The sequence below is a fragment of the Heterocephalus glaber genome, unplaced genomic scaffold, assembly GCF_053883595.1.
Source record: "Heterocephalus glaber isolate CG9 unplaced genomic scaffold, H.glaber_assembly_v1.0 deba00001665, whole genome shotgun sequence".
Classification (NCBI taxonomy): domain Eukaryota; kingdom Metazoa; phylum Chordata; class Mammalia; order Rodentia; family Bathyergidae; genus Heterocephalus; species Heterocephalus glaber.
This window is the reverse complement of record NW_028258405.1, coordinates 41999-66746: the sequence shown is the minus strand read 5'-3', so window position 1 is coordinate 66746 and position 24748 is coordinate 41999. Positions and strand designations below refer to the sequence as shown.

The following is a 24748-nucleotide window of genomic DNA, read 5'->3' as shown; positions in this document are numbered from 1 at the left end:
CCTCAACAGAGAGACCTGAGAAACCAACATCAGGGGGAGGTGGCTCAATGTGCCCAGAGATGCAGAGACCCAGGAGGATGCTGGAGAGCTGCTGATCAGCTGTAGGGTGAGGGATAGCAATGGATTCAAACCCTGAGAGGGAGGAGTACAGAGGAGAGGTGGGTACTCTTAGCCTGGAGTTGTGGGGCCCTGGGGAGAAGCCAGAGGAAGACAGTGAAGGACAAGTCAGCACTCTGGGAAGGGAGGGACAGGAAGCCCTGGGGCCTGAGGACAGTGACACTGGACATCAGGATCTTTTGACCCAGGGACAATAGAAAAGAGACTGGGTCAACATTGGCAGTGCACACACTGTGCACAGGCAAAGCTTTAAGGGCGCATGGAGTATGGGTTGGAGACATTCAGCCTAATTGAGGCTTTGGCCAAAGGAAGCCAGCAATTGATTGAGGACCAGGGTGTGCTCAGAGAGCAAAGGAGCAGCAGATTTGTGTTGATTTGCAGGGGTTGGCTGAAGTGCAGGGATTCCCATGCTGGGTGCTCAGTTCCAAACAATGTTTCTTCTTGTGACTAACATGGATCGCTTTATGGTCATGGTGAACTCATCATCGAGGCTGTTGAATGTTCATGTACCTGGTGCCATCATCCTGCACAAATCGTCCTGGCCTCATACTTGGGGGGCTCATGGGTGGTCAACTGACTCAGGAACTCCTGAGTTACTCTTACAGCTGGTGTCATCATCTTGTATAGTATGATAGGGCTGAAGGACATTCAGTGTTGGAGCTGCTGAGAGTCCAAGGTTGGATTGAAAGCACCAGCTCCAAGGGACAACAAGCTGAGTTAACCCTGTAGCATAGTCTTGGACAGCATATTTCTTAAATGACCAACATGTCCCTGTACAGACCTGGGTAGAGTCTGGCTCTAGGGCTGTGGCAGAAAAAGGGACAGAAAACATGAACATGCACTATGTCAGGCATTTTGTCCCATTGCAGTTACCCATCAGACATCTGTGGACTTGTCTTATTCAGCTAGACACAATACCCAACACCCACTACTTCAAGGAGGAGAGGCTAAGTTAGCTCATGTTTTAAGGAGATTCAATCCATGATGGGCTGGCTGCATGCCAGCAACAGCATGGTAGAAGGGTGTGTTAGAACAAAGCTGCTTAATTCATGGCAGCCATGAGACAGAGCAGGAGAATAGCGCCAGACAGGAAGCAGCCAGAAACCATATATAGGACTCAAGGTCACACCTCCGTGACCCACCCAGACACACCCAGAAAGGTGCTTCACCAATCCCACAGGCAGATGCCAAGCAAATGAAGCAGACACTCAGCTAACCATCACAAGGCTCAAGAGAAGAATCAGTGGTTCTCAGCTAAAGTGCCTTTGAGTCCCTGTGAAGTAACCCAGGAAATTGTTGTCAGACCCATGCTTCAAAGGTGCTGATTGTGGGAAGCTATTAATGTATTGCCCAGCTGTGTGACATCCAAAATTAGTGATTATAAGTTAACTAAGAGCAAGTGAAGCTCGAGGGATTATTTAGCAGTTTCCCTTTTTGGGAACAATTTCTCACTTCAGGCCAACTTTCTGCTTTTGTGGTTTTATCAGGATCTGTTGTGGTTTCTGATGGATCTGCTGGAATGTGCCATGCTACCAGGGTGTATACTGTGCTCAGGAGCTAAATGTGTCATCCCATCCTTCTGTTCCAACACCATCCCCCATGGTGGCCCATAACTGTCTGAGGCAGGGTCACTCCCTCCTGCCCCGGGTCCAGCTGACAGGAAGAGCAGAGAGCGGTTGGCTCCATGGACACACGAGAGGCCTGGTGCGGGGTGTGGGAGAGACTTGAATGGCCACAATGGGTGGGGAAGTGGTCCATGAGAAGGAGCTGGCAGAATTCTTGAGGGGCAGTGGGACTGTGCTGGGCACAGGGCAGGGGCTGGGCTGGGCAGACCTTGGTTGAGCCTCCCCTGGGTAGGGCTGGCTGTGTCTTCACCCCTCATGGACAGGGCCAGGCAGTGATGGGTCTAGGGCCCTCAGAGCTTGGCCCACAGCAGTGTCTCTGCCCCAGGAAGAAGCTGCCCTTGAGGCCTTCACTCTAGGTGGCCTTGCTGTGCAGGCTCAGCCCTGTCACAGCCAATCAGCCTGAACACAGTCTTCCTTTTCTGTCCCACTGCTGCCACCAGAGCTGGTGCTGCCTGCCCCAATCAACCCTGTCTCTAACAGCCCCTGACAGCCTGGTCCCAGCAGCCTGAGCGGGCTTGACCGCCTTAGCTGCCTTTGGCCATGTCCCCACCTCAGGACTTTAGTGTCAGGAACACTGAAGTCCTGGGCCCACACTGCTCATGAAGCAGCCTGGCTCCTTCCTTTGGTGGCTAAGGAGGGGAAGGTCAGGGTCTGTGCAGTGGGGACAGAGCAGGGTAGGCTGAGCTAGTGATCCATGTGACCCAGCCTTCTCTGCTGGAGAGCAGGCCTCAGCCAGGGTATCCTTGGCTTCTGGTCAGCACCAGGCATGAGGGTCTCCCTGGATCCCCGGCCTCAAGCTGCATATCCCTGGGCACCACACTCACCAGGAAGGCCTCACGGGGCCCATGGGATGTCTCCAAGAGTGGGGTGCCTGAGACAGGGTGAGCTCAGAGAAAATCAGGCCTTCCCATGAGACCGGCTGTTAGCCACTGCACCTGCCAAAGGGCTAAGCAGGCTGGGGACAGAGAAGGAAACAGACCTCCAGGAAATGATCCAGTTTAGTACAGGGGACAGAGCCACCCATCCTGATGGTCAATGGACAAGGCTGTGGGACAGCTCCGGGTGTGTGGTAACAACTAACCTCTTTCTTGATTTTTTTTCAGAGACAAAATCAGGAATGGTTTTAACAGACTCCAATCGGTGGTGCCTGGAGACTACACATACATGCAGAAAGGGTTCAAAAAGGTAGAGAAGGCTGGAACCCAGGGGCAAAACCACCTAACAGCATAGAATGTGACCATGTCTGTCCAGTGCTTTCCCCAACCCATGTCCATTCCCTTGCAGGCAAACAAGCAGATCATGAGATCACACTTGGGAGGTGAGTGGCCTGCACCCCCTCAGGCAGCTGGGTGCACAGCTGGTGGCTCTCAGGGAGGTCTGTGTACAGTCTCCAGGCTCCTCCCAGCCCCAAATCTGGGAACTCTGTGTTAGCTTCTCATTGCTATGACAAAATAGCTGAGAAAAACAACTTAAGAGTAGAAAAGGTTTATTTTGGCTCACAATTTCCTAGGCTTCAGTCCATGGTCAGCTGCCTCCATTGTTTCTGGGCTGTGGTGAGGCAGAACACCATAGTGGGCAGTGTGTGGTGGAGCAAAGCTGCTCATGTCAAGATGGACAGGAGAAGGAAAGAACAAGAAGGAGCCAGGGATAAGGTTCATCCTTCAAGGACTCACCCTATTACCAACTTCCACCAGTGAGGTCCCACCCCATAAAGTTTCCCGCAGTTCCCAATAGCACCAGCAGCTCTGGACCAAACCTTCAACACATAAGATTCTGGGAAACATCAAGTTTCCAAAATAGAATACAGTTGTCCGAGACCAGCCCTTCTGGTGGGCAGAACGCCCGCCTCGGCATGGTTCTCACAGGACAGGAGGGCCCATGGGTCTACCCAGGGCACTTGGTCACTCTGAGCTCCTGGTCCCTCACTGGGCTCTGCATGCAGAAGGAGAAAGCCCAGATCCTGAGCAGCCTGAGGACCAGCATGAGGCGCCCACCTTGTCCCCAGGGCCAGACCTTCCTCCCCTTCTCCATTCCCATCTTCCGTGGCCCACTTGCTCCTGGACCTGCACCTCCCACCACACAAATGTCTGTGTGGCCCGGGACACATATCCCTCTGCACTGTGGGCTGGCAGCTCTGGGCAAGAGTGGTGGCCCCAGTGGGGAGAGCGCTGGGCAAGAAGGGGGTCCCCTGTCCAGGACCCTGCATGAGAGTGCTGAGCAGCTGGGCCGCTGTCCCAAGCAGAAGCCCACAGACTGTGCCCAAAATAGGCACCGTCACCACCCCTCCCTGGGTTGCTCTGCAGGAGGGGCTGCTGCTTCCTGTGCCCGGGAATGGGCTGAGACTGGTGGGCACATGGCTGGGCTGTCCTCAGGGAGGAGGGTGTGCAGTCTGGGGGACAGCAGGGCTAGGGTCAGGAAAGATCCTGAACCCCTCTCTTCTCATATGTAAAATGGCCCTGGGCGAGGCCCCCTTCTCTCTCTGGAGTCTCTGGGTGGCAGGTTCTGTGGTCTGGCCACCTGGCCCAGGAGCCCTAAGTATGAGGAGCACCCACCTGCCTTCGTGGGCAGTGCTGGGTCCTGACAGTCTGCCGTGGTCCTGGGTCCCCTGCCGGTCACTCCTGAGCCTCGCTCACCTGGCCCCTACTTCTTGCTTCCTACACAGGTGAGAAAGTTGCCAGTGTGATTATCATGCTGACCAGTGGGAGGCTGAGGAAAGACTCATTTGAAGAGACAAAGGAGGAGGTGAGCCCAGGTGTGGTCCCCAGCACTTTGCCCCACCCATTTCGGTGCATTATCCTAAATGTCTCCTTTCTTGTAGGCGGACAGGTCCCGGCACTTGGGGGCCATTGTTTACACTGTGGGTGTGCTAGACTATGACAAAGACCAGGTACTTCAGACCAGGTGCCCACCAAGGGGCTTGAGTACATGGGGCCTCACAGGGCAGGTAGAGACCTTCCCCCTCCCCGAACCTGGCCTGCCACAGGAGCCAGTCTGTCTCTGAGAGTATGACTCTCCACTGTCCCCAAGCCCTGAGGGCAAGGCACTGTGTCCTTGTCCTGGGTCTGGAGACCTGGTGCCTCCTTGAGGCCCTGCCTGGGCATCAAGCTGATTCTTCCCCACATAGATGGTGGCACTCGCAGACACCCCAGGACACATGTTCACGGTGGACAGTGGCTTCAAGGGTCTGCAGGACATCGTGGACTTGGTGAGCAGGGTGGGGGGACCTGGGCACATTGGGGACATCACTCCAAGGTCCAAGTGTCACACTCCCATCCTCCTTCTGCCCTGTTACCAGCTTGTCTCCAAGTCCTGTCTTGAGGTGACGTCGGTGGAGCCGTCCAACTTGTGTGTGGGAGGTAAGGTCTGTGGGCTTGGGAACCAGCAGACAGCTCAATCCGTCATTGCAGGTATTTGTGTGTGTGTGTGTGTGTGTGTGTGTGTGTGTGTGTGAACAGGTGATTGTGGTGCCATGTGCTTTTGTGTGGGTGCTTTGTGTATACTTTTTGTGCTTTTGTTTGGGTAGCCTGTGGCCCTTCTTTGGTGTGTGATGTGTGTATGTATTGTTTGTGGGTGGTTCATGAGCAGGGGTTTGTGGTATATGTATTAGAATGTGTATATGAAATGTATGTAGGGGACTTGTGTTGTTTGTGTGTCTAGGTGACATGTTAATAACACTTGTTTGTGGTATACTAGGGAAGAAGGTGATGGGGATGTGTGTAGATGTGGTATGAGTGTGTGGTATGAGTGTGGAGAAAGTGTCAGGTTGTGTAGCAAGTGTCCTATATGTACTGGTGTAATACGTGTTGGAGGAGTCTGTGTGCTGGGTTTGCAATGTGTGGTGTGTGTCTCCATAGTTTGTGTGCCATGGGATGTGAGGAAATGGATGGTGTGGGACTGTTGTGCTTGTGTGTGATGTGTGTGGTGTAGAAGATGAGTATGTGCTATGTGTGTGGTGTGGGAGATGAGTGTGTGTGATGTGTGTGGAGTGCACTCGGTGTTGGTGGTATGTGTGATGTGTGTGTTGTATGTGTGATGTGTGCATGATGTGAGTATATTTGTGATGTGTGTGGTGTATGTGCAGTGTGTGCAGCATGTGTGATGTATGTGAAGTGTGTGAGGTTTATGGAGGCAGTGGCACACATGGTTATGGTCAGAGGCTGTCTGGTCTGTTTATGTTGTGGTTGTGATGTGTTGTGTGGGGTATGTGGGAGGGAATGAAGTGTGTCTGTATGGAATGATATGCTTTTGTGATGTGTGGTGTATCTCTGAGTTTACATGTGGTACACGATGTGTGTGGTACGTGTGTATATGAGTGGTGGTGTGTATGGTATTTAGTGAGCACGAGAGTACTGAGTTTCCAGAATGTGTATGTCATGTGAGGTGGCTGTATATGAATCATGTGGTGTTTTGTGGAGGGTGTGGGGTGTGACTATTTGTGAGTGGTTACGAGGTATGGAACGTGTGTATAGTATTGTGACATGTGTGTTTGTGGTGTGCGGTGCTTCTACAGGGAGTGTGATATTGGAGTGTATTTCTGGTTTGTAGGTACGTAAGGTATAAGCATATGCATATATGTGCAGTGTGTGTTATGTTTGGTGTGTGGGGATGTTTGTCAAAATATGTTGTGTATGAATGCAGTGTGTATGTTGGAATGTGATGTATGTGGAAAGTATGGTGTGAGTATAGCATTGTGTTCTTATGCTGTGCACATTGTGTGTTTGTAGTATGTGCGTGGGTTGTTGTACCTATGTTGGGAGCACGGTATTTGGGTGCATGGTGCTTCTGCATGGTGGTTGTGTAGTGTTCATGGTGTGGTGTGATTGTGTATGGAGCAGACAGTACACGGATGGGTATGTTTGTCTTCCTGAGGGTATGGTATGCATCTCATGTGTGGTGTAAGTGGATGTTTAGCCTGACTGTGCACTGGGTTTGTACACTTGTGTGTCTGGTGACAGTGTAGGTGTATGTGTACAGTCACTGTTCAAACTTATCACAACACAAAGTTTAATTGTGAATGTAGGAAAAGTTTGTTTTAGAAATGCTGAAGGACACCCAGCAATGGGACAGAGCAGTGTTTAAACAGGCCAACACAGACACAGCAGCTAGTGCTCAGCAAGAAGGGATGGGCAGATACGGGGTTTGAAATAGAAACAGTTTCCACATCCCCAGATGGAGACAGACGCAAGGTGTCACCACATGGGATGAAACAAAAGCATTGTACAAATTCAGCATCCATCCCTGGGCTGGAGAGAAAAGGAAACCTCCACACTTGACCTAGTTTCCATAGACAGCCAGGTGCACCTCGAGCCCATGGGGAAATAGCAGTGCCTGTCCCCAAGGCTGGAAGTGACATGGATGCCCCCAGTCCAGCCCAGGTCCCTGCCTTGGTGCACTGAGGATGCTCCTAAGTGGTCCAGAGGGAGGCCACCTGTCTTTGTCATGGGCACTATGTATGCAGCCATCATCCCCACGTGGCTGGCTTCTGACACCCAGGTGGAGGGGACAGGGGGGGTCAGGCTCTTTCTCCCACAAGTGGCATCTTGGCTGCTGCAGCTGCTGGGTCCTGGCTTCTGTGTCCCTTGTGGGAGGCACCATGACTGCAGGCTGTGGGAAGACAGAACTGTGCCCACTTTGAGCTCGGCCACCCACGGCCCATGGGAGGGATAAGGTGCCAACCACCTGGGCTGCAGTGTGGTCTTCGATGGATAGAAATAGCACTGTGGGGACATTGGGGGACAGATGGACAATGATGGCATAGCATCAGGACGTGGATAGGAGCTGAGGATGCCTGGTCCTGACCTCTCCACCCTGGACCTCTGCTCTGCACCCGAGCCCCTCTGATGCTGGGCAGGGTGGGGGCTGCAGTGCTGGGTGGAGGTGGGTCAGGGACCTCACCCCAGGGTCTCTCCTGCTTCTGGTGTGAAGCACCTCAGCAGATCAGCTGCCCTGACACACAGGCCCTGACGTCTGGGCAGCCAGAGAAACCCCAGGTGAGGACAGGAGCTGCCACTGCTTCCTCCCAGCCACAGAGCTGAGGTGACAGGTGCCTCCAGACACCAGCTCCACTGCTGACCTGTTACACTCCTGGGTGTCCTGAGCAGAGCTGCCATACACATACTGACTCAGGGGGAAGCTGACGCAGGAGCCTGGGCCCCAGGTGACACAGAATGGCCTGGGTGCTCAGGTCGGCGTGGAGAGCGAGTCCATGTGCAGGGACTGGGGGACAGGGCTGTTGCAGCCCAGGGTCCTGGGCTGGGTGACCTGGGGCCACTCCAGGGCCATGGGGACAGGAAGGATACAGGCCTGGGCCAGGAGCTGCTGTCAGGCCAAGTAGCTGGAAACTGCAACTGGAAGACCCACAGGAACCCAGCCTGGGTGCTGCAGAGCTGCCCAGCTGCCCTCTCTTGTCCCCTGTGGCTTAGGCTAAGGGGCAGGGAGGGCCATGCTGGCAGAGTGAGGGGCTTTTGGGTCCACAGGGCAGTGGGCTGTGTTCCTTGTGGGTCAGGAAGAGGCTAGGTGTGGAGGTGTTGACCCCCATGAGCCCCCCTCCTGGTAGGACAGGGGCCTCTGGTGCTCCCATCCTGGCCCTGCTCCTGGGGACTTCAATGGGAACCATGGGAATTCAGGGTGGAGGCCCCAGCTGAGGTGGTCCCTGGAAGCTGGGTGCCTGTCATGGTGCTGTGGTCTGGATGGTGGGAGGAGGAGGGCTCCCACATTTTCAAGGCTGGTTCTGCTGCATCTGGTCTGGGGCTTACAGAGGCTCACATACGGCTGCCACCTCTTGGAACCCTGAGAGTCCCCCTGGGGGTGACTGCTGTGAACCCAGAGCCCCACTCCCACACTCCCAGTTTGAATGTATCCTTGCAGAGCCCTACACGGTGGTCATCAGAGGACAAGGTTTTCGTAATGCAAAAGGCCCAGACCAGGTTATTTGCAGATTCGAGTTCGGTGACACCATCTTTGGTAAGTGGCTCCTGGTTGCCTCTAGGTCACATGTTTCCCTCAGGACATCCTTCCCCTCAGTACTGGAAGCCTCCAGCCAGGGCTGACCATTCCCAGAGGATGCCATGAGGTTAGGGGACAGGGGGAGCAGGGGACCCTTCCTCCTCTGCAAAGTGGGTATTGGTAAACCCCAGCACCCCAGGAGTGGGTTGGAGTAGGTCTCGCCCTCGGCAGGCTGGTGTGAGCCTGGGCTGGCCTCACAGCAGCATCTGTCTCACCTGGTCCTCCACGCCCTTCCCTGAGAGCTGGAACCCCAGGCAGGAGTCTGCTACAGGGAGAACACTGCAGCCCTGGGCTCTGAGCCTGGCCAGGTGCACAGAGAAGCTGCTGGGAAACCATCCACTCCAGCTTGCAGAGGGGACACTGGACCTGGAAACTCCAGGCCAGAGAGTGGGCATCCCGAGCATCCCAGGCATGCAAGCACAGCTCCACGTGAGGAGGACTGGGCTCCAGGCTGGGAGGTTTCCACTCCTACACGTTATGGAATGGTTGTCAGGCTTTGGAGGAAGAGAGGGAAGGAGGGAAGGAGTGAGGGAGGGAGGGAAAGAAGGAAAGAAAGGAGGAAGGAAGGAAACGGTGAAATCATCAAACATCCCCGTTTCCTCCACAGGCTGCCCCAGCTCAGTGATGGCCCCACCTGGTCCCTATGGTCAAATCCCAGGGTCACCCTTGGTCCTCTCACACCCAGTCCCCCAGCTAGTCCCACAATACTGCTGTCCACACGGTGCCCAGGATCTGCCCACCCACAAGGATTCACTGCACCAGGAGCAAAACCCAGTCCTCCACTTGACACCCACCACTGGGCTCCCGTCCTTCCCTCCTCCACAAGCCCCTCAGTTCCTGCCACAGGCCTTGGCACCTGCCACTCACACAGCCCAGCCTCTGCTCCCATGCTTCGCTCCCAGCTGCTGCTGCTCTGGTTGGGCTCAGCTGAAACCTGCTGCTCAGGCAGAGCTGACTTGACAGACCAGGCCCCTGCCTACAAGGGGAACAAGACTTGCATGGAACTGGAAGCCTGGTGCCTGCTCTCTGGGGTGCTTACCCATGTCCTCTGGGTTCCTACCACCTGCACCACAGAGCATTGTGATCCAGTTCCAGGGCTGGCACCATTTCAGTGCCGATATTTCAGTGTCTCTCAAAGAGCAACTGCATCTCCAAAGGCGGTACAGGTGGCCTGGACCCCCCAGCACCATGCGCCTGCCTTTTGGGCTGCTCGCTTTGCAGTGTTTCCTCTGTCCCCTTCATCCCTGACACTGAGCCTGGGAAGTTGGAACCTTCTCTGCCTTCCCCTGTCACACACCAGCACTGCTCAGAGCCCAGGAGAGAAGGAGCTGAGCAGGGGTCTTAGAAAGGAAGGAGGGCAGGAGGTGCTGGACTGGGCTCAGTGTTGGCTCTGCTGACCCAGGGCAGGTGGAGGGCATGGGGGAAGGACGGGTGCACAGACACCTGGGTGCCATTGTTTTTTAGAAAGAAAACCCACCAGTGTGGAAGAAGCTTCCATAACCTGTCCTGGGCTGAGGATAGATGAGCCTGGATGGTAAGTGCCGTGGTTCTGGGTCCTAGAAGTGGGGACAGTGTGGCCTGTTTGCCACCATCTCCTGTCCTGGGGTCGGCCTGCTCTGGGCAGAGGTCCCCTCCCCACCTGCCCTTGGGGGTGACCTTCAAAGTGCCCAGGGATGCACAGAGGCCCAGGCACTGCTGAGGGCAGGTGCAGGAGAGGCTGGGCCAGGCATGGCTGCCTTTCCTCCGGGTCACCTTTCCCGGCCAGGACCACACAGCGCGTGATAGAAGTGTGACGGTGATGCTGTTCAGACCTCCCTGGTCCCTCAGCCATGGCGAGGATGGCACCATCCACCGTGAGGGCCATTCACTGCCTGAGCTGCAGCCCTTGCTGAGGCTGACATTGCAGTGACTGGAAGGAGAATTCAGGACCCACCTGCCCTCCCTCTGGGAGCTCCAGATGCTGGGACTCTAGAGAGGGTGGCCCTGGGCTGCAGCACCCCGGCTGGTGCTCACCATCTGCCGCATCTCTGTGCACAGGAAGCTCTCTGTTGACCTCAGCCTGAACGATGGCACCAGCTTCATTGGGAACAAATTCAAAATCACCAGCACCAACTGTGTGAACCCCATGGTAGGACTGCACTCCCCGACTCTGGAGAGCCCTGAAGTGGACACAATCCACCTGGGGAAGTCAAGGCAGGGGGTCTCAGCAATACAGACAGCAACTGAGCACACAGAACCTGGGCCCCACCTGGGTTCTCCCTCAGCCACTCGGGGAGGAGGAAGCTTCTGCCTGGAGCCTATCCAAAGGTCCAAGGCACCCAGCCCTGGCACATGGGTGTCATAGGCACAGGAATCTGGAGTCCCACCAGATGGGGTAGGAGTTTGTGTCACTGAATCAGTGCCCCAGATACAGTGATGGCCCAGAGCCACTCAGGAGCCCAGGCTGAAGCCTGCATGGTGACAACCCTGTCATCTGCAGTGTACTCTGCCCCTTTCTGCCCTCCTCCTGCCTCAGCTCCCATTAGCCCCCTGCCTGCTCTGTCGCCCACAGAGCTTTCCTCCCTCTTGGTCTTGGGGATGCTGTCCAGGTGTGTCAGCTCAGCACAGTCAGACACCCTGGGAGGGAAGATGCTGCTCCAACAGGGGGCTTCTCCCAGCCCTGTCACCAGCCCTCAGGCAGGGCCAAAGGTGGGAGGACCTCCCTGGAGGAAGAGGGCTGTTCACCACTGCCACCCAGGTCCAGGCTCAGCCCGTGGGGACAAACAGAGTGATCGCCCCCATGTGTCTGCTTTGGCCGATCCTTGCATAGCCACACACAGGGTAGCATCTGATCTCAGGGTCCACCTGTTACAGCTGTGAGGGGGACAGCACAGGCAGGAGAGAGAGCAGGTGCAGACCTGGGATCTGCCAGCCCACAGCCAGCACTGCCCCTTCTGTGCTCTCAGCCCTGTCCCCTGTGCAGCCTCCCCGACCTAGCCCTTGACTCAGGGGAGGCCAGCCAGGCAGCTTGTGAACCTTCACTGTGACAACCACGGACACCCCTTACTTCACCCGTGTGCATGGGGCCTGAGCTGGGCTCCCCCAAACTCTCTGAGCCCCTGAGTGCATGGGCAGGAGGTGGCTCCCACCCCTGTGCACAGGGGCTCACTGAGGCTCGGGGAGGGTGAGGTGAGCCCATGATCCAGAACTGGGAGGTGGGCAGCAAGGCCTGAGGGCCCCCAGTTTCCTGTCCTCCCTGGGATCCCCAGCAGCCTGGCCTCCCCAACATGGCACCTGTAGCTCTTTGTGTCCTCAGGACAAGCTGTGCTGGCCCCGAGGCGAGCAGTGAGGCTGGGGTCACACAGGGGCTCCTGGGCCTCCTTGTCTGGGCTAAGTGCAGAGCTCTGAGTGGGGCAGAGGTGCAGCCTGCAGCCTGAGGGTCAGGGCCGGCCCCTGCTCCGTGATGTCCCTCATGCCTGGCACTGTGTGGAGGAGGAGGGGAAGATGGGAAGCCAGGTGGGCACTCAGGAAGAAGCCCCCTAGCCATGCCCAGTGCCAGCCCTTCATGCTATTGGCCTCATCCTTTTCCACAGAGTCACCCTGTGTCAGGAGGAGGGTCCCAAATCAAGCCCTACCTGAAATTCCTGCCAGCCCTGTTGCTGATCCCACTGCTGCTGTGCTGTTGCTGGGGACTGTGGTGGAGGAAGGTAAGGGTTTCTGCTATCTGGCACTGCACACACCTTCCTGCCAAGGGACAGGGACCTGTGGCAGCCTGTGATCCAGCTGTGGACCATCTCAATCTGCTCCAAGGTTATCCTGTGACTCAGGGTCACAACCCTAGTTCTAGGCAGGCTCCCTTAGGCCTCGTTTCCAGAAGAGAGACCACTCCAGGGGCCCTCATCAGAAAGTCTGCAGGCCCTAGGAGGACACATATCCAGGAGCCACTGTGTGGGGAAGGGGACAGGGTACCCATGGAGTACCGATGGCCCAGATGCAGGGTGGTGCTGATCAGGGAGGACTGGCTGGGGCAGCTGTGCCTTGAATCCCACGGGACCTACCTACAAGTCTCCACTCCGTACACACCACCCCTGTCACTGAGCAGAGTGTGAGGCCTGAGCTGGGCTGGGCAGAAGAGGACGGAGCGGCCCCCATCCACCCACGGGGAGCTCAGAGCAGCCTCTGCTTGGCCACAAGGGAAATGTCACCAGTGCCTGGGTGCGGCCAGGGCCTGGGCACAGCAGAGCCTGGGGTGCAGGGCATGTGGAGCACTGGGCAACTAGGTGGAAGGAGGCATCCAGAACTGGAGGAGGGAGTAGAGAGCAGGCCTGAAGGGGCTGATGTCCAGCCCGGAACAGGTGCCTGGCTCTGGCCAGGATGGAGCCAGCAGGCATGGTAGGGTGCACTTGGCAAGGGTCAGCAGGGAGGGCTGAGGACAGCCAGGTTCCCAGAGGGAGGAAGAGGCCGGAGTGCGCTGTGGTGCAGGGTGGGTTGGGGGTGACAGTGCCTTGGCCCACCACAGAGGGAGGGGTGGGTCAGGTGGGCTTCTGGGCACAGTGCCACAGAGACAGGGTGCCCAATACGCAACCCAAACCTGTGTCCTACTTGCTGCTTCAGACCAGGGTCCCCTAGGCTGCAGGGCTCAGGCAGAGCCCACCCACCCCAGCAGCCCGGGCTGTGTCTGTCTTCCATTCCAGCACCGCCAGGAGCCACCACCACCTCCACCTGAGACTGAAACGGTTAGTGGAGGTCTGAGTCCAGACGTCTTCACACACCCAGGACTGTGCTGTCCTTCCAAAGGGGCACCAGGCAGCCTGTGCCTAGGTTCTCCCACCCCTCTGGGCAAAGGAAATGGGACATGAGGTCAAGGAGAGGACAGGAGACTCAATGACGTCCCCAGACAGCACCCCCAGGCTCTAGCACCTCCTGATCCTAGGCACAAGTCTTCTGCACAAGGCATTTGGGGAACTCAGTGAAACCATAGCAACCCTTACACTCTCAGCCCATGCTGTGTTTCTTTATGTTCCAGCTCAAGCCACCACCCGCGCCCAGGCCACAAATGGTGAGTCCTGCTTTGTGTCCTGATGCTGGCACAGATCCATGCAGGGTAGCAACCATCAAATGAGGCAACCGGGAAGCCTGTGCCCAAATCTTCCACCCACCTGTGTGAAGGAGAGGGGACAGAGGGTCAAGGAGGGAATAACAGGAGACTCAGTGACATCCCCAGACAGCACCCCCAGGCCCCAACACCTGCTGGTCCTGACCTTTGTCACAGACAGAGCACCTTGGGGACCTGCTTCAGCGGTCACCGTCCCTACTGCCCTGATGGGCTATTCTGCCCCAAAGGTGTTTCTGGGATCTGAACACTCAGGGTTTTGGGAAAGGAGAGCTGGCTCTGTGTCCACCCTGGCTGTGTTGGGCTCCCTTGGATTCAACTTCATCTCTGTCTCCTGCAGGGCCAGGGCTGGGCTGGGCCCAGCCTTGTGGACACAGGGCTGAGGGTGGAGAGGTCTGGGGGCTGAGCTGCGAGGCTCTCCCCAGGAGAGCACAGGGATGGGGCGGGGGCAGCCTGGGGCTCAGCTGAGTGGGACCGGAAGTGCTAAGTGGCTGGGCCAGGGGACCCGGCAGGGGGTACCAGGAAACAGGGTGCTGCCTGGGACCTGTGCTTGCAGCACTGTGGCCTGGGGAGGTGGCATCTGCAAGGCCAGGGCGAGGGGGAGGGGACAGTCACCTGCCAGTGCCCCGATCCCTGCACAGCCCCTTGCCAGTCTTTGGCCAGCCAGGGGGATCTCAGGAGACCAAGACTCTGCCCTGGGATTGTGGGCAGTCGGGGCAGAGCCAGATGTGGGAAGCAGGGGAGTTTGGCTGTTCTTCCACACAGGGCCCTCCCCTCACTGTGGGTGCTGCTTACTGTCCTTTCTGTCACCCCGAAACCTTAGCTGACCCCACATGCAGGTGCCAGGTCAAGGTCCCCATGTCTCTGCTCCCCAGGGCCTTCAGACAGCTCTTTTTCACTTCTAGGAGCCAGAAGGGGAGAAATTGCTTCCTCCTCCTCCCCCACCATACACTCCCTCTCAGCAGCCACCCCCACCTCCTCCTCCTCCTCCTATAAACACAAGGCCCACTGTGATCGTCCCCCGCTGCGGGTGCAGGAAGGCCAGAACCATAAAGGTGAGAAGGCCTAGGGTGGGGGCCGTGACCCTGATGGTCACTCTGGGGACAGGACCTCTGGGCCCTGAGCCTGGGAGGGCACGTGGCTCTGTGGCACTGTGGTTCTTGGTGCCAGTGGACAGCCAGAAACCTGGCCATGTCTATGCTATGCTGCTTCCTGAGTGCCACATTTGTGTTTCAGGGAAATCTGGGTTCCTCCTCCAACTGTGGCTACCCAAGCTGCCACCAAATGCCACGGACATGGTGTCAGCCCAGAACGGTGAGTGGAACATTGGAAAGCTCTCCATTGGTAGCATGACCCCTGCTTTGTTTCTGGGATGTGGCTCAGGGCTGAGCCAGGCACATGCTGAGGGGCCCCCCCAGGATATGGGACATGGAGCTCATAGCTTCCCAGATGGTGTCTTGATGTGGCACCCATGCCAACCCTTGACTGGTGAGCTGGGCCAGGAAGACAGGTGGACCAGGCTATCCAGCACAGACCCATTTACCAGATGTGTCATTGCCTGGCAACCATGGGGAGAAGCCACATCATTAGGATTGTTTCCTTGGAATGTCCTGCCCCTGAGGGCTGGTAATCACCACATCCTCCTTCGAGCCAGCTGAGAGCCCAGGACTGTCCCTGTGTTCCCTTGTAATCCTCCCACAAACTTCAGTAGCCAATTATTTTTTCCCAGTTTACCCAGGGGACAGAAGCCCAGAGAGTCTGCATGACAGAGCCTCAGAGGGAGAAATCAGAACTTGAATTTGAGCCTGACTCCCTCTTCCCCACTGCCCAGATCCCTGCTGGGTCAGCCTCAGGACTGTCCTGCTCAGGCCCGTCCTGCTCAGGCCCAAGTCCCTAAACCTCTAGATGCTCCTGGGCCACAGCCCAGCCCTCTGCACAAACAGGGCTAGGGACAGGAGGATGTTTGGTGCCTTGCTCCCTGAATCAGGCAACTCCGTCTCAGTGGCTGGGCACATGGAATATCTAGAAGGTCCGTGTTGGCTGGATGCCCTGGTGCTGCTCAGGAAAAGCAGCTAGGCACCCAGGCCCAGGGACTCCAGTAGGGCTTCTTGGCGTGGAGGCTGTGGCTTCTCCAGCAGGGGGCTCTGGTCTCTCTCTGATGGGGTTCTCAGGCCTGCCCTGCTTGCCTGCATGCCCATTCTCCACATTACTTCTTGTGGGGCTCCCATTATCACAGCCCGAGTGGCCCTTGTACTCCATTCCTGTCCTATGCACTGGACTGGGGTGACATCCAGTGTCCACTGGAGAGGGAGGACAGAGCAAGGGGCAGAGGTGTGAAAATGCCTTCCCCCAAGCAGAGGAAAGCAGCAGACCAGGTAGTGGATGCTGGAAAGAAGCTCAGAGGGTGAGGCTCAGGACCTGAGGGCAGCCCTGTCACAAAGGCTTGGCGGCAGGCTTCCAGTGATTGTAGAGAACTCTAACAGCTGCCCAGCTGTGCCAGGCCCCCTCCACTACTGTTTCGGCAGGTTCACCCTGCAATCCTATGGCGAGGAGCCCTGTGTCACTGGTGGCCATGCAGAGGCCCATAGGGTGACAGGAAGTTTCCCAAGGGCACCCAGATAGTCAGGGCCAGCATCCAGGGCTATGTTCAATCAATGGAGCTCTTTCTGGAACCCAGGGAAGCTCATACTACTTAGACCTGGCCTTCCTTCTGGCTCCTGTGCCACCATCTAATTTGACCTCATCCATTCCTACTGTAGTCCTAGAGGCCCTCCTGAGTGTCTGATAAGGTTTTGGCCAGGCACCCAAGTCCAAGGTGTGTCTCCTGTGCACTGTGCCCTGAGAGAGCTCTGCAGAGTACACAGGGCCCTGACACCAGCCTTGCCTACTCAGCAAGCTCAGCTAGGTTCCCACTTGCTGGGATGAGCCTGGGGCTACATCATCGGGGGTGCCCCTCTGGCTGAGCACCAGAGGATCCTATCTCGTGGGAACCCACTGGTGGCCAGCTTAGGTAACTTCACCACCCCAGCAACTTGATCCCAGGTACAGGGTAGCACCATCAACCAGGTGTCCTTCCCAGGACAGGTGTGGCTGGCCCTCTCTCCCCGCAAGTCACCTGTGTGCCCCACACCCCTCTTCCTGAAGCTGTGCTCAGAGTCTTGCCCATAGGACTGGCAGGGGGCTCTCCAAACTCCTCCTCCTCCTCCTGGTGTCAGGTGGTAGCTGACCTGGGCATGAAAACAAGCTCCACAGGTAATGAGCCTGTTCATATGAACCTGGCCTAGAATTTATAGGAGCTGCTACCCCATGTCACCAGACAGGGTCCAAGGCAGTCCCCAGAGCTGAATAAGGAACCTAACTCACACGGTCCTGATCTGTAGGTTCACTGACTGCCATCCCCAAAAATAATAATTTTCAAGACTCATCAGTAAGAGACACAGGAAAGGTTTATTAGATAGAAATTAAAGGGAATACACTCAAAGGAATAGAGATCAGGCCCAAGGGAGAGAGGCATATTATTTCTGGAAGCCGGAAACTGCTTCTCTTGGAGGGAGATGGAGACGTCAGGAAAAGGTGGCCCACACCCCAGAAGGATGCTGGTCCATATTACAGGTATGAGCCCAGGCTTTGGTTTTGGTTTTGGTTTTTTTTTTTAATTTTAGGATGGATAATGTAAGCATTCTTTGATTCCTATCAACCTGTTCCTTTATCTTAGGTTCAGGTTTCTACTCCACTTTCTCAGTTAAGCCAACTTATGGACTTGCAGTTTTCCTGAGGAATTTTGGGTGTGGTGGGTCTGGAAGGAAAGGGGCCTAAAGTTAATCAAGGGAAGGCTGATCTGGACATCTTGGGTGATTCATGGTCATGGCAGCCCCCGAGGGATTGCAGCTGCCTTTTATATAGACTCTGTTCTGAGTGCTTCCCACAAATGGGTGCTTTTAATTAAAGCAACAACTATGGTTGCAGGGAAGCTAGAGTCTGCAAAGTGGAGTAAGTTGCCCATAGCCACGTAGCCAGGAGACCACAGGGCCTGCCTCCAGCAGCTCAGCTCCAGGGACCCCTTCTGTTATACAAGGTGGTCACCACAGTGCATATTGCAGCCATGGAAACTGAGCCTCTGATGTTTAGTGATGGTTTCAGAATGCAGGATTATCACTGTGCCGTGAAATGACCCAGGGGAAGCAATGTCCCCAGCATCATACTGTCAGGGTAAGATCCATGAAAATATCCAGAAAGTACATCTTTCTGCCCAAAATGGGCTACCTACAAAACACTTGTGAATATTTGTATCTTGGTTTTCATACTACTTGCTGACTTCCTAACTTTGAACATACCTGTTATTTGCTGGGAAACCGTTGTTCTGGGTAGCAGTCACAGCGTAGTGACAGATGGGCCACAGAATGCATACAGGAGCAAGGGGCACCTGCATTCTTCTCCTTCTAACCTTGACGTGGGAGGAACTAGGCCAAGGGACACTGTGATAAAGCCAAGTGGTGGCGCTCCATTGCCCAGGAATTCTAACCTAACTGTCCTGCAAGCCAAAGTCTCAGGTCCCAGGTATAGGTTTGCCATGGCAGCTGGCAGTCCTCTGACCCCACCCACCTACACACACACACACACACACACACACGCAAGCACACACACCTCTATGAAATAATCAGGAAATACAGAAACAGAGCTCCCAGCACTGGAAGAAAAAGCCATCTGTCAAATTCTTGCTGATAACTTTGGGAAATGTCCCTTCACTGTGAAATGGTTGAGTGACGTAAGAAATAACTGTTTGCTGGCTCAGACCTCTGCATTTGGTAGACAGGCTGACAGGAAAGAGGAACCTCCCCCTCCCCTTGCAATTACACAGGGCCTCTGCAGCCCACTGGAGGCAGACCCTGTGGTGTGGTGTCCCCGACCCATCTCCATGTATGTTCCTGCAGCTCCAGCCCCCTCCCCTGCACTCGTGCTCTTGAGGGGTAAGCGCTAGGCCTGGGATGATTGCACATGTTCGAGAGTAAATAAGCAGAAAATCTGGAAATAAGCAAAACAGATTCCATTCTGTTCCTAGAAACAATAAAAACCCAAATGCCTATGCAACAGAAATATACCCACTTGTGATGAAAAGACATCACAAAGCCTTACTCATTGCTGTAAGAGAAGATTTGAAAATATAAAAGCCTGAACCATAGTGTCATATTTTCCCAGAGCAAGTCATGAGCATCATACTACTTTAGTGAAAATTGTAATGAAATATTTTAAGGAATTTGATCAAAATGATTCTAAAGTTCACTCAAAATAGTAAAGAGTCTAGAACCTTTAAGGAATTTTCAAAAGGGAAAAATAATGAAGGAAACTTTGCCTTATCCTATATCATCAAGACCTTAAGCTCCAACAATTAAAATAATGGTCCCATCAAACAATAGCCCCAAATCAACCAAGCACCACCTGGAATAAATATGCTTTGCAGTTACAGCACTTGCCCAAGGTGATCAAACTGGGAATGCGGGCATACTCAGATGGACTTATGTATGCTTACTGCTTGATTAATGATTTTGTAAAAAATTTTTTTGGTACCGGGGATCAAACTCAGGAGCGTGCACTTGCGGGGCAGGCTGTGGAACCACTGAGCTAAATCCTCAGGCCCAATTTTGTAAAATTTGACAAGCTATTGGGAAAAAGTACAAACTGAAGCTTCATTTCATGACATAATAGAATAAATCCCAAGTGGTTTCAAATGTTAAATAGGTAAAAAGTATTACTGCTAAGAAGTACAATAAAATGCAAGTAACTTATGTCAGCATAGAGATCTAGGCAAGCATTAAAGCAGTGGGAAGAACTCACAAAGGAAAACAGTCATGGGGTTAACTGTCCCCATTAATTCAGCAAAGATTATTCCACATCAGGTGCTGAGGACATACAGTGAAGCAGAAGAAAGTTCCATCATCATGATGGGCTTACATTTTCTTTGGGGAATGTCAGGGGATAACACATATGGTCCAGAGAATTGGAAGTCGCTGATATGCCAGCAAATGTCTGGCTGGCCAGAGAAGACACTGACATTTACACTGAAAACGAGTTGGTAAGAGTAAGTCAGTGAAGTGAAAATCAGAGGAACTCCTTCCAAGGAGAAGAAACAACCAGTACAAATGCCCTGGGGCAGGTTGGACTTCATGAAGCGAAAGGCAAGAATCAAACACTGTCTTTGGTATCCAAGTCAAGCTGTTCTCAACAACAGTTATCATCACACTTATGTGGAGGGGGGAGACAGACATACAGCAGCCATGTGGGTGTGAGTGTTGACAGGAACAAGCTTTGCTGAAGCAGTGGTCTTGTGTCTGGACTCACAGATAAAAGCTCTCTGTTGAGCCAGGAGTTTGGCTCAGTGGTTCTCCCACTTGCCTTGTAAGCGCAGGGTCCTGAGTTCGATCCCCAGTACCAAAAATAAATAAATAAATAAATAAATAAATAAATAAATAAAAGCTGTCTGTTGACAAATGAATAGGCAAATGAATAAATGGATGGATGAGCATGCCCAGTCAGACATGCTCCTGCAAGTAGACTTACGGTCCTTTCTGACATAAGGAGGCTTTTCCTATCTGATGTACATGAAGGGACAGGAATCTATTCTGCGAACAACTGCAGTGAATGAAGAGGAGCCCCTGTGGCAGTTTCAAGGGTGACCACAGCAGAACTTGGCTCAGCCACATTGGATTGCTTAACCTCTCTGAGCTCTACCTTTTCCATCTCACAAAAGGGGATAAAAAGAAACTCCTGCAGTTATAAAGAAAGCTGGACCACACCATGGCAGACAGAAGGGACAGCCAGGTGCACCAATAAAGCCACATGACCAGGAGTTCTTGAGGTCCTGTCTCTAGATTCAATCCAGGCCCACTGGTCATCACCTGCACCTGGCAGCAGATGCCCTCTTCAGCATCAGGATGGACAGGCAACTTGGTCTCCTTGGCTGTTGGGGACATCAGGAATGGAGACACCTGCCTGGGAATGTGAACCCCAGGAGAATCCCAGAGTTCCTCTTCCTCTTTCTGAGCTACTGTTTCCCTTTTGCACGTTTCAAGGTGAAGCCCCACAGTAGGGGGCGCTGAGACACAAGGTGCTCCATGTGATTTCTTCTGGCACTTTTCCTGGTCCTCTTTCCATGTGTGGGAGAGGGTGAGAACACAGCAGACAAACTCAGAACTGGGATGGGGGAGGAGACAGGGCAGAGGACAGATTCCCCATCTGTAGCACTTGCCCAGCCAGGAGCTATTGCCTGCCAATGCCAGTGTCTATTCAGATTTTTGAACCCCACAGTTGTGGGTGAAGAGTAGATCGTAGATCTGTGGTATAATTTGCCAATCAGTGGAAAGGTGTGCATGGGAAGGTACCATAATAAAGCCAGTTAGAGTCCCCCAAAAGGAAGTTTTTGCATGCTTTGGAATTCTGGGATCCTATTTTGTCTCTTGTGAATCTTTCAAGAACATAGGAAAATCCTTCAAGCCCCATCAATTAATTTTAATGGTTTGAGCACATTGTTTTGCTCTGATGAGTGCACCTGACTCAAATTCATTTGTGGTTTGTTGGATGACTTTTGTCCTAGTTTGTCTAGCCTGTGACCAATTTTCCCTAGTTGCATGGAAATTGTTTTGAGACTGGCAGATGTCATAATAGTACTCTTGCCTATCTGTGACCTATTTGTCCTTACAAAGGAGATTTTTTTCTTTAGAAATCAGAGTCCCTTGTTTCCTTGGAGATCAAGTGCCTTGTTGGCTTTTAAGCGGCCATACCATTTTCAGCATTTAGATGTTCATTTCTGCTCTTGAAAGAAGTTCAGAAACAAGCAGGGAGTAAAAGAGCCAAATTACTTATAGATACATATAAAAAATGAAATCAAAATAGGAGAATTAACAAAACTTTTAAACTAAGTGTACAGATAAAATGAAATATGTAATCAAGCATGGAAAATCAAGAGTGAATTCACCAGAAAAGACCTGCGGTCCTTACAGACAGAATGTGAGTTCTTAGAAACCAGAAAGACACCTATCCTTATACCAGAAAAGGCTCACAGAAAAGTTATAGTCCCAAGACTAATGGTAAGGTTCTTTAATTAAGGTACCCTTATGCAAAATAGGTCTCAAATAAATTCAATGGGAACTCCCAGGCAAAATGAAAGGGGCCCCACCTAAGAGAAGATGCACTGGGGCAGAAAGGTAAGCATAGAGAGGGGGAAACACAGGGGTCAAGGTGGGCACTGCACCTGGTCCCCAGAGTCACTGATGTCTTCTGCAGGTGATCTCTTCTCACATCCCACTTCTGACACCAAACATACCACACTAAATAACCATGAGAGACTCTCCAGTGATGATGAGTTTATTGGGGTGATGCAGAGCATGGCAGTGGGAACATGCACAGCAGGAGAAACCACGGGCTTATTAAAAGGGCTAAGCAGAGGGGAACTTGAAAGGCAAAACAACAACTATGTAGTTATTTTGAACCAAGACTCCCTGGCTGCAAGGATTCATAAAAGGGTATTACAGGATCAATAACAAAGGTGGCCTTGGCTGTACAGTTAATGTATAGATGTCTTTGTAGCAGTATTTTTCAGTATAAGGGATTTAAAAAGGGAAGAGCCTTCAGCATCTGGGCCTACTGGTTGCTGTGAATCTGTGTATTTGTAAACCCACTGATTTGAAAGCTTTGTGGTGGCCTTGGTTCAAAGTTGTGGTCCTGGCAGAGACGTTTGCAATTGTGCTTCTCCAACAACCATCCATGAGTTGCCCTTCTTCATAAACTCTCAGCTTTATCTACTTTAATTTTCATTTTTATTAGTACTTGACCCAAGTGACTCCATCTTGATTGTGGTTGGATTTGATTCACAGCATCGACAAGGAAGGCCCACACTGCCCATCCCGATGGGCCCAGACTTCATCCCCTTCAGCTGGCACCTGCAGCCTCTGGCCTAACTCCCACTGGCATCTTGGTGATCTTCCTCTCCTCTTCCTTTCAGGGGAGGTACACCAACAGCACCCTGATCAGTCCCCACTGTGAGCAGGCCTCCTGTGACCAGAAGATCTGCCGCCAACCCAGCAGGAAGTCCAACCACCTTACACAGCCACCATGTATGCCAAGCATCTGCCTTCCACAGAGCACGAAGTGTGTCTCCATGCCACAGATACCTTGCAGCCCACGGATGCACCTACCTCCCAGCCAGTAGAATGTCCCACTCAGTGTCCGTACACAGTGTCACCACCTCCCAGCCAGATGATCCAAGTGTCCTCCCAGAATCCTGCCGCTGCTCTTGCCCCTCACCCGGAAATCCGCAGAATCCCCTGTTCACTCCCATCTCCACTGCCCAATCTCTAATGGCACAAAAACCTTTAATTAAGAGATCTCTGTTTCTGAACTGAACATAATGTATTCTGTCTTGGTTTATTATCAAAAGGTATTGGGTTTTGTTGCTCATCAATAAGAGTCTGTCATCTGGGAGATGCTCCAGTCTGAAACATATCTGTGCTACACCTGCCAGGACCCACACCGTCACAAGCCCAGGTGATTCCAGCAGATGCCCTGCATTTCACCAGAGAAGAAAGTGTGATCCTCACAGTGCTGTGTAGCACATGGCATCCTACTGCCCAGCACATGCACCACTGTTTTCGTGACCAACCACCTAGGACCAGGGCACACAGGCATGGGAACCCAACAAGGGGCTCTGAGGACCTCAGGAAGGTTCCCAGGGGCCGGGTCCAGGCTGCCCAGTTGTCCCTAATCCATCCTGAGAATTAATTAAATGGCAGCTCCCATCTGCCCCCTTCTCCCTGCAGGCTGCCTTCAGCTTTGCAGGTGAATTTCTGTAAAGTTCGCACAAGTAGAAAAAGGCCAGACTTTGGACTTCACTCAGCATGGATTTAACAGGATGGCCAGTGAGGACCATGCTGCCCTCACCTTTTCAAAGTGACAAGGATCGCTGGAGTGGCTGTGTCACCCATGTAGGGGTCATTCACAGGCTTTCTCTAGGTCCCATAACTTTGACCTTTCATTCATTCCAGGAACTGTTGTTCCTTGTCCCTTCCTCCACTTCTCTGTCCCGTATTATCCTGAGCTGCCACAGCCTGGGCTCCACACCTTGGTCTCGCCTGCTGCCAGGATGGGACCTGGGTGGTGCCCACCCTTCTCAGCCTCTCTTCCATCTGCAGCTGGTTACGAGAGGCTTCCAGGGAAACAGAGTCACCATCCAGGCAATGGAGAAGGGAGCTACGATCCAGGGATGGACTTGGTGGTCCAGTCTGAGCCCCTTGGGAAACTCAGACCCAGAGCAGCTGGGAGAACAAGCAGCAGCGCTCCCCCCCCAACCAGGGCACAGCCTGACAGTCCTACTGAAATCTGAGGCCAAACTTGGTCAATTTTTTATTGCAGTTTCTATAAGTCGTGTGCATACAGAGATTTTTTTAAACAAAGACATGAACATCCTCAGTGTCCTGCTAGACAGGGAGAGGTATTTAAGTTAAGGGCTCCTAGCCAGGCTGAAAGGTACAGAAGGGACAGTCACAGGTGCCGTGCTTTGTGGGGAGGGATGGACACCCCCCCCAGGAGTGCAGTGACTGGCTCTAGACTGCCTTCACCTTGTCACTTCACAGGTTCTAGGTCACCAGGGTACTGCATCCTCTGTTGGTCACTCAAGGACTCCAACATACCAGGGGGCTGTTCCACCCAGGAAGCTTCTTCTGAGATGGCTTCCAGGCCACCAAAGAAAGGTGGCAGGCTGGGCTTTTTACACCCACATCCAGGCATCCTGCAGGGAGCTCAAACATGACATGTAGACACAGAGAAGGCTGCCATGGAATCCAGGTGTGGCCCAAGAAGGAGGAGTCAGTGTGGCTTTGTGGGGAGCTTCTTGTCTGTCACGGCTCCCATCACTGAGGGC

The 24748-nt window shown here is 53.6% G+C and overlaps 1 protein-coding gene across 1 annotated transcript in view; it reads left to right on the top strand.

Moving 5' to 3' along the window:
• The window catches only part of LOC147822296 (uncharacterized), a 45962-nt gene extending 22368 nt beyond the window's left edge, over positions 1-23594 (top strand). The window contains 14 exon segments of the mRNA XM_087197296.1: positions 2846-2927; positions 3027-3060; positions 4405-4484; positions 4561-4629; positions 4867-4947; positions 5038-5098; positions 8610-8705; positions 10212-10281; positions 10785-10875; positions 12320-12433; positions 13753-13785; positions 14745-14894; positions 15076-15153; positions 22835-23594. Coding sequence (XP_087053422.1) covers positions 2846-2927; positions 3027-3060; positions 4405-4484; positions 4561-4629; positions 4867-4947; positions 5038-5098; positions 8610-8705; positions 10212-10281; positions 10785-10875; positions 12320-12433; positions 13753-13785; positions 14745-14894; positions 15076-15153; positions 22835-23041 — 1246 coding nt within the window. The 3' untranslated portion in view covers positions 23042-23594.
• Positions 23595-24748: the final 1154 nt, after the last annotated feature.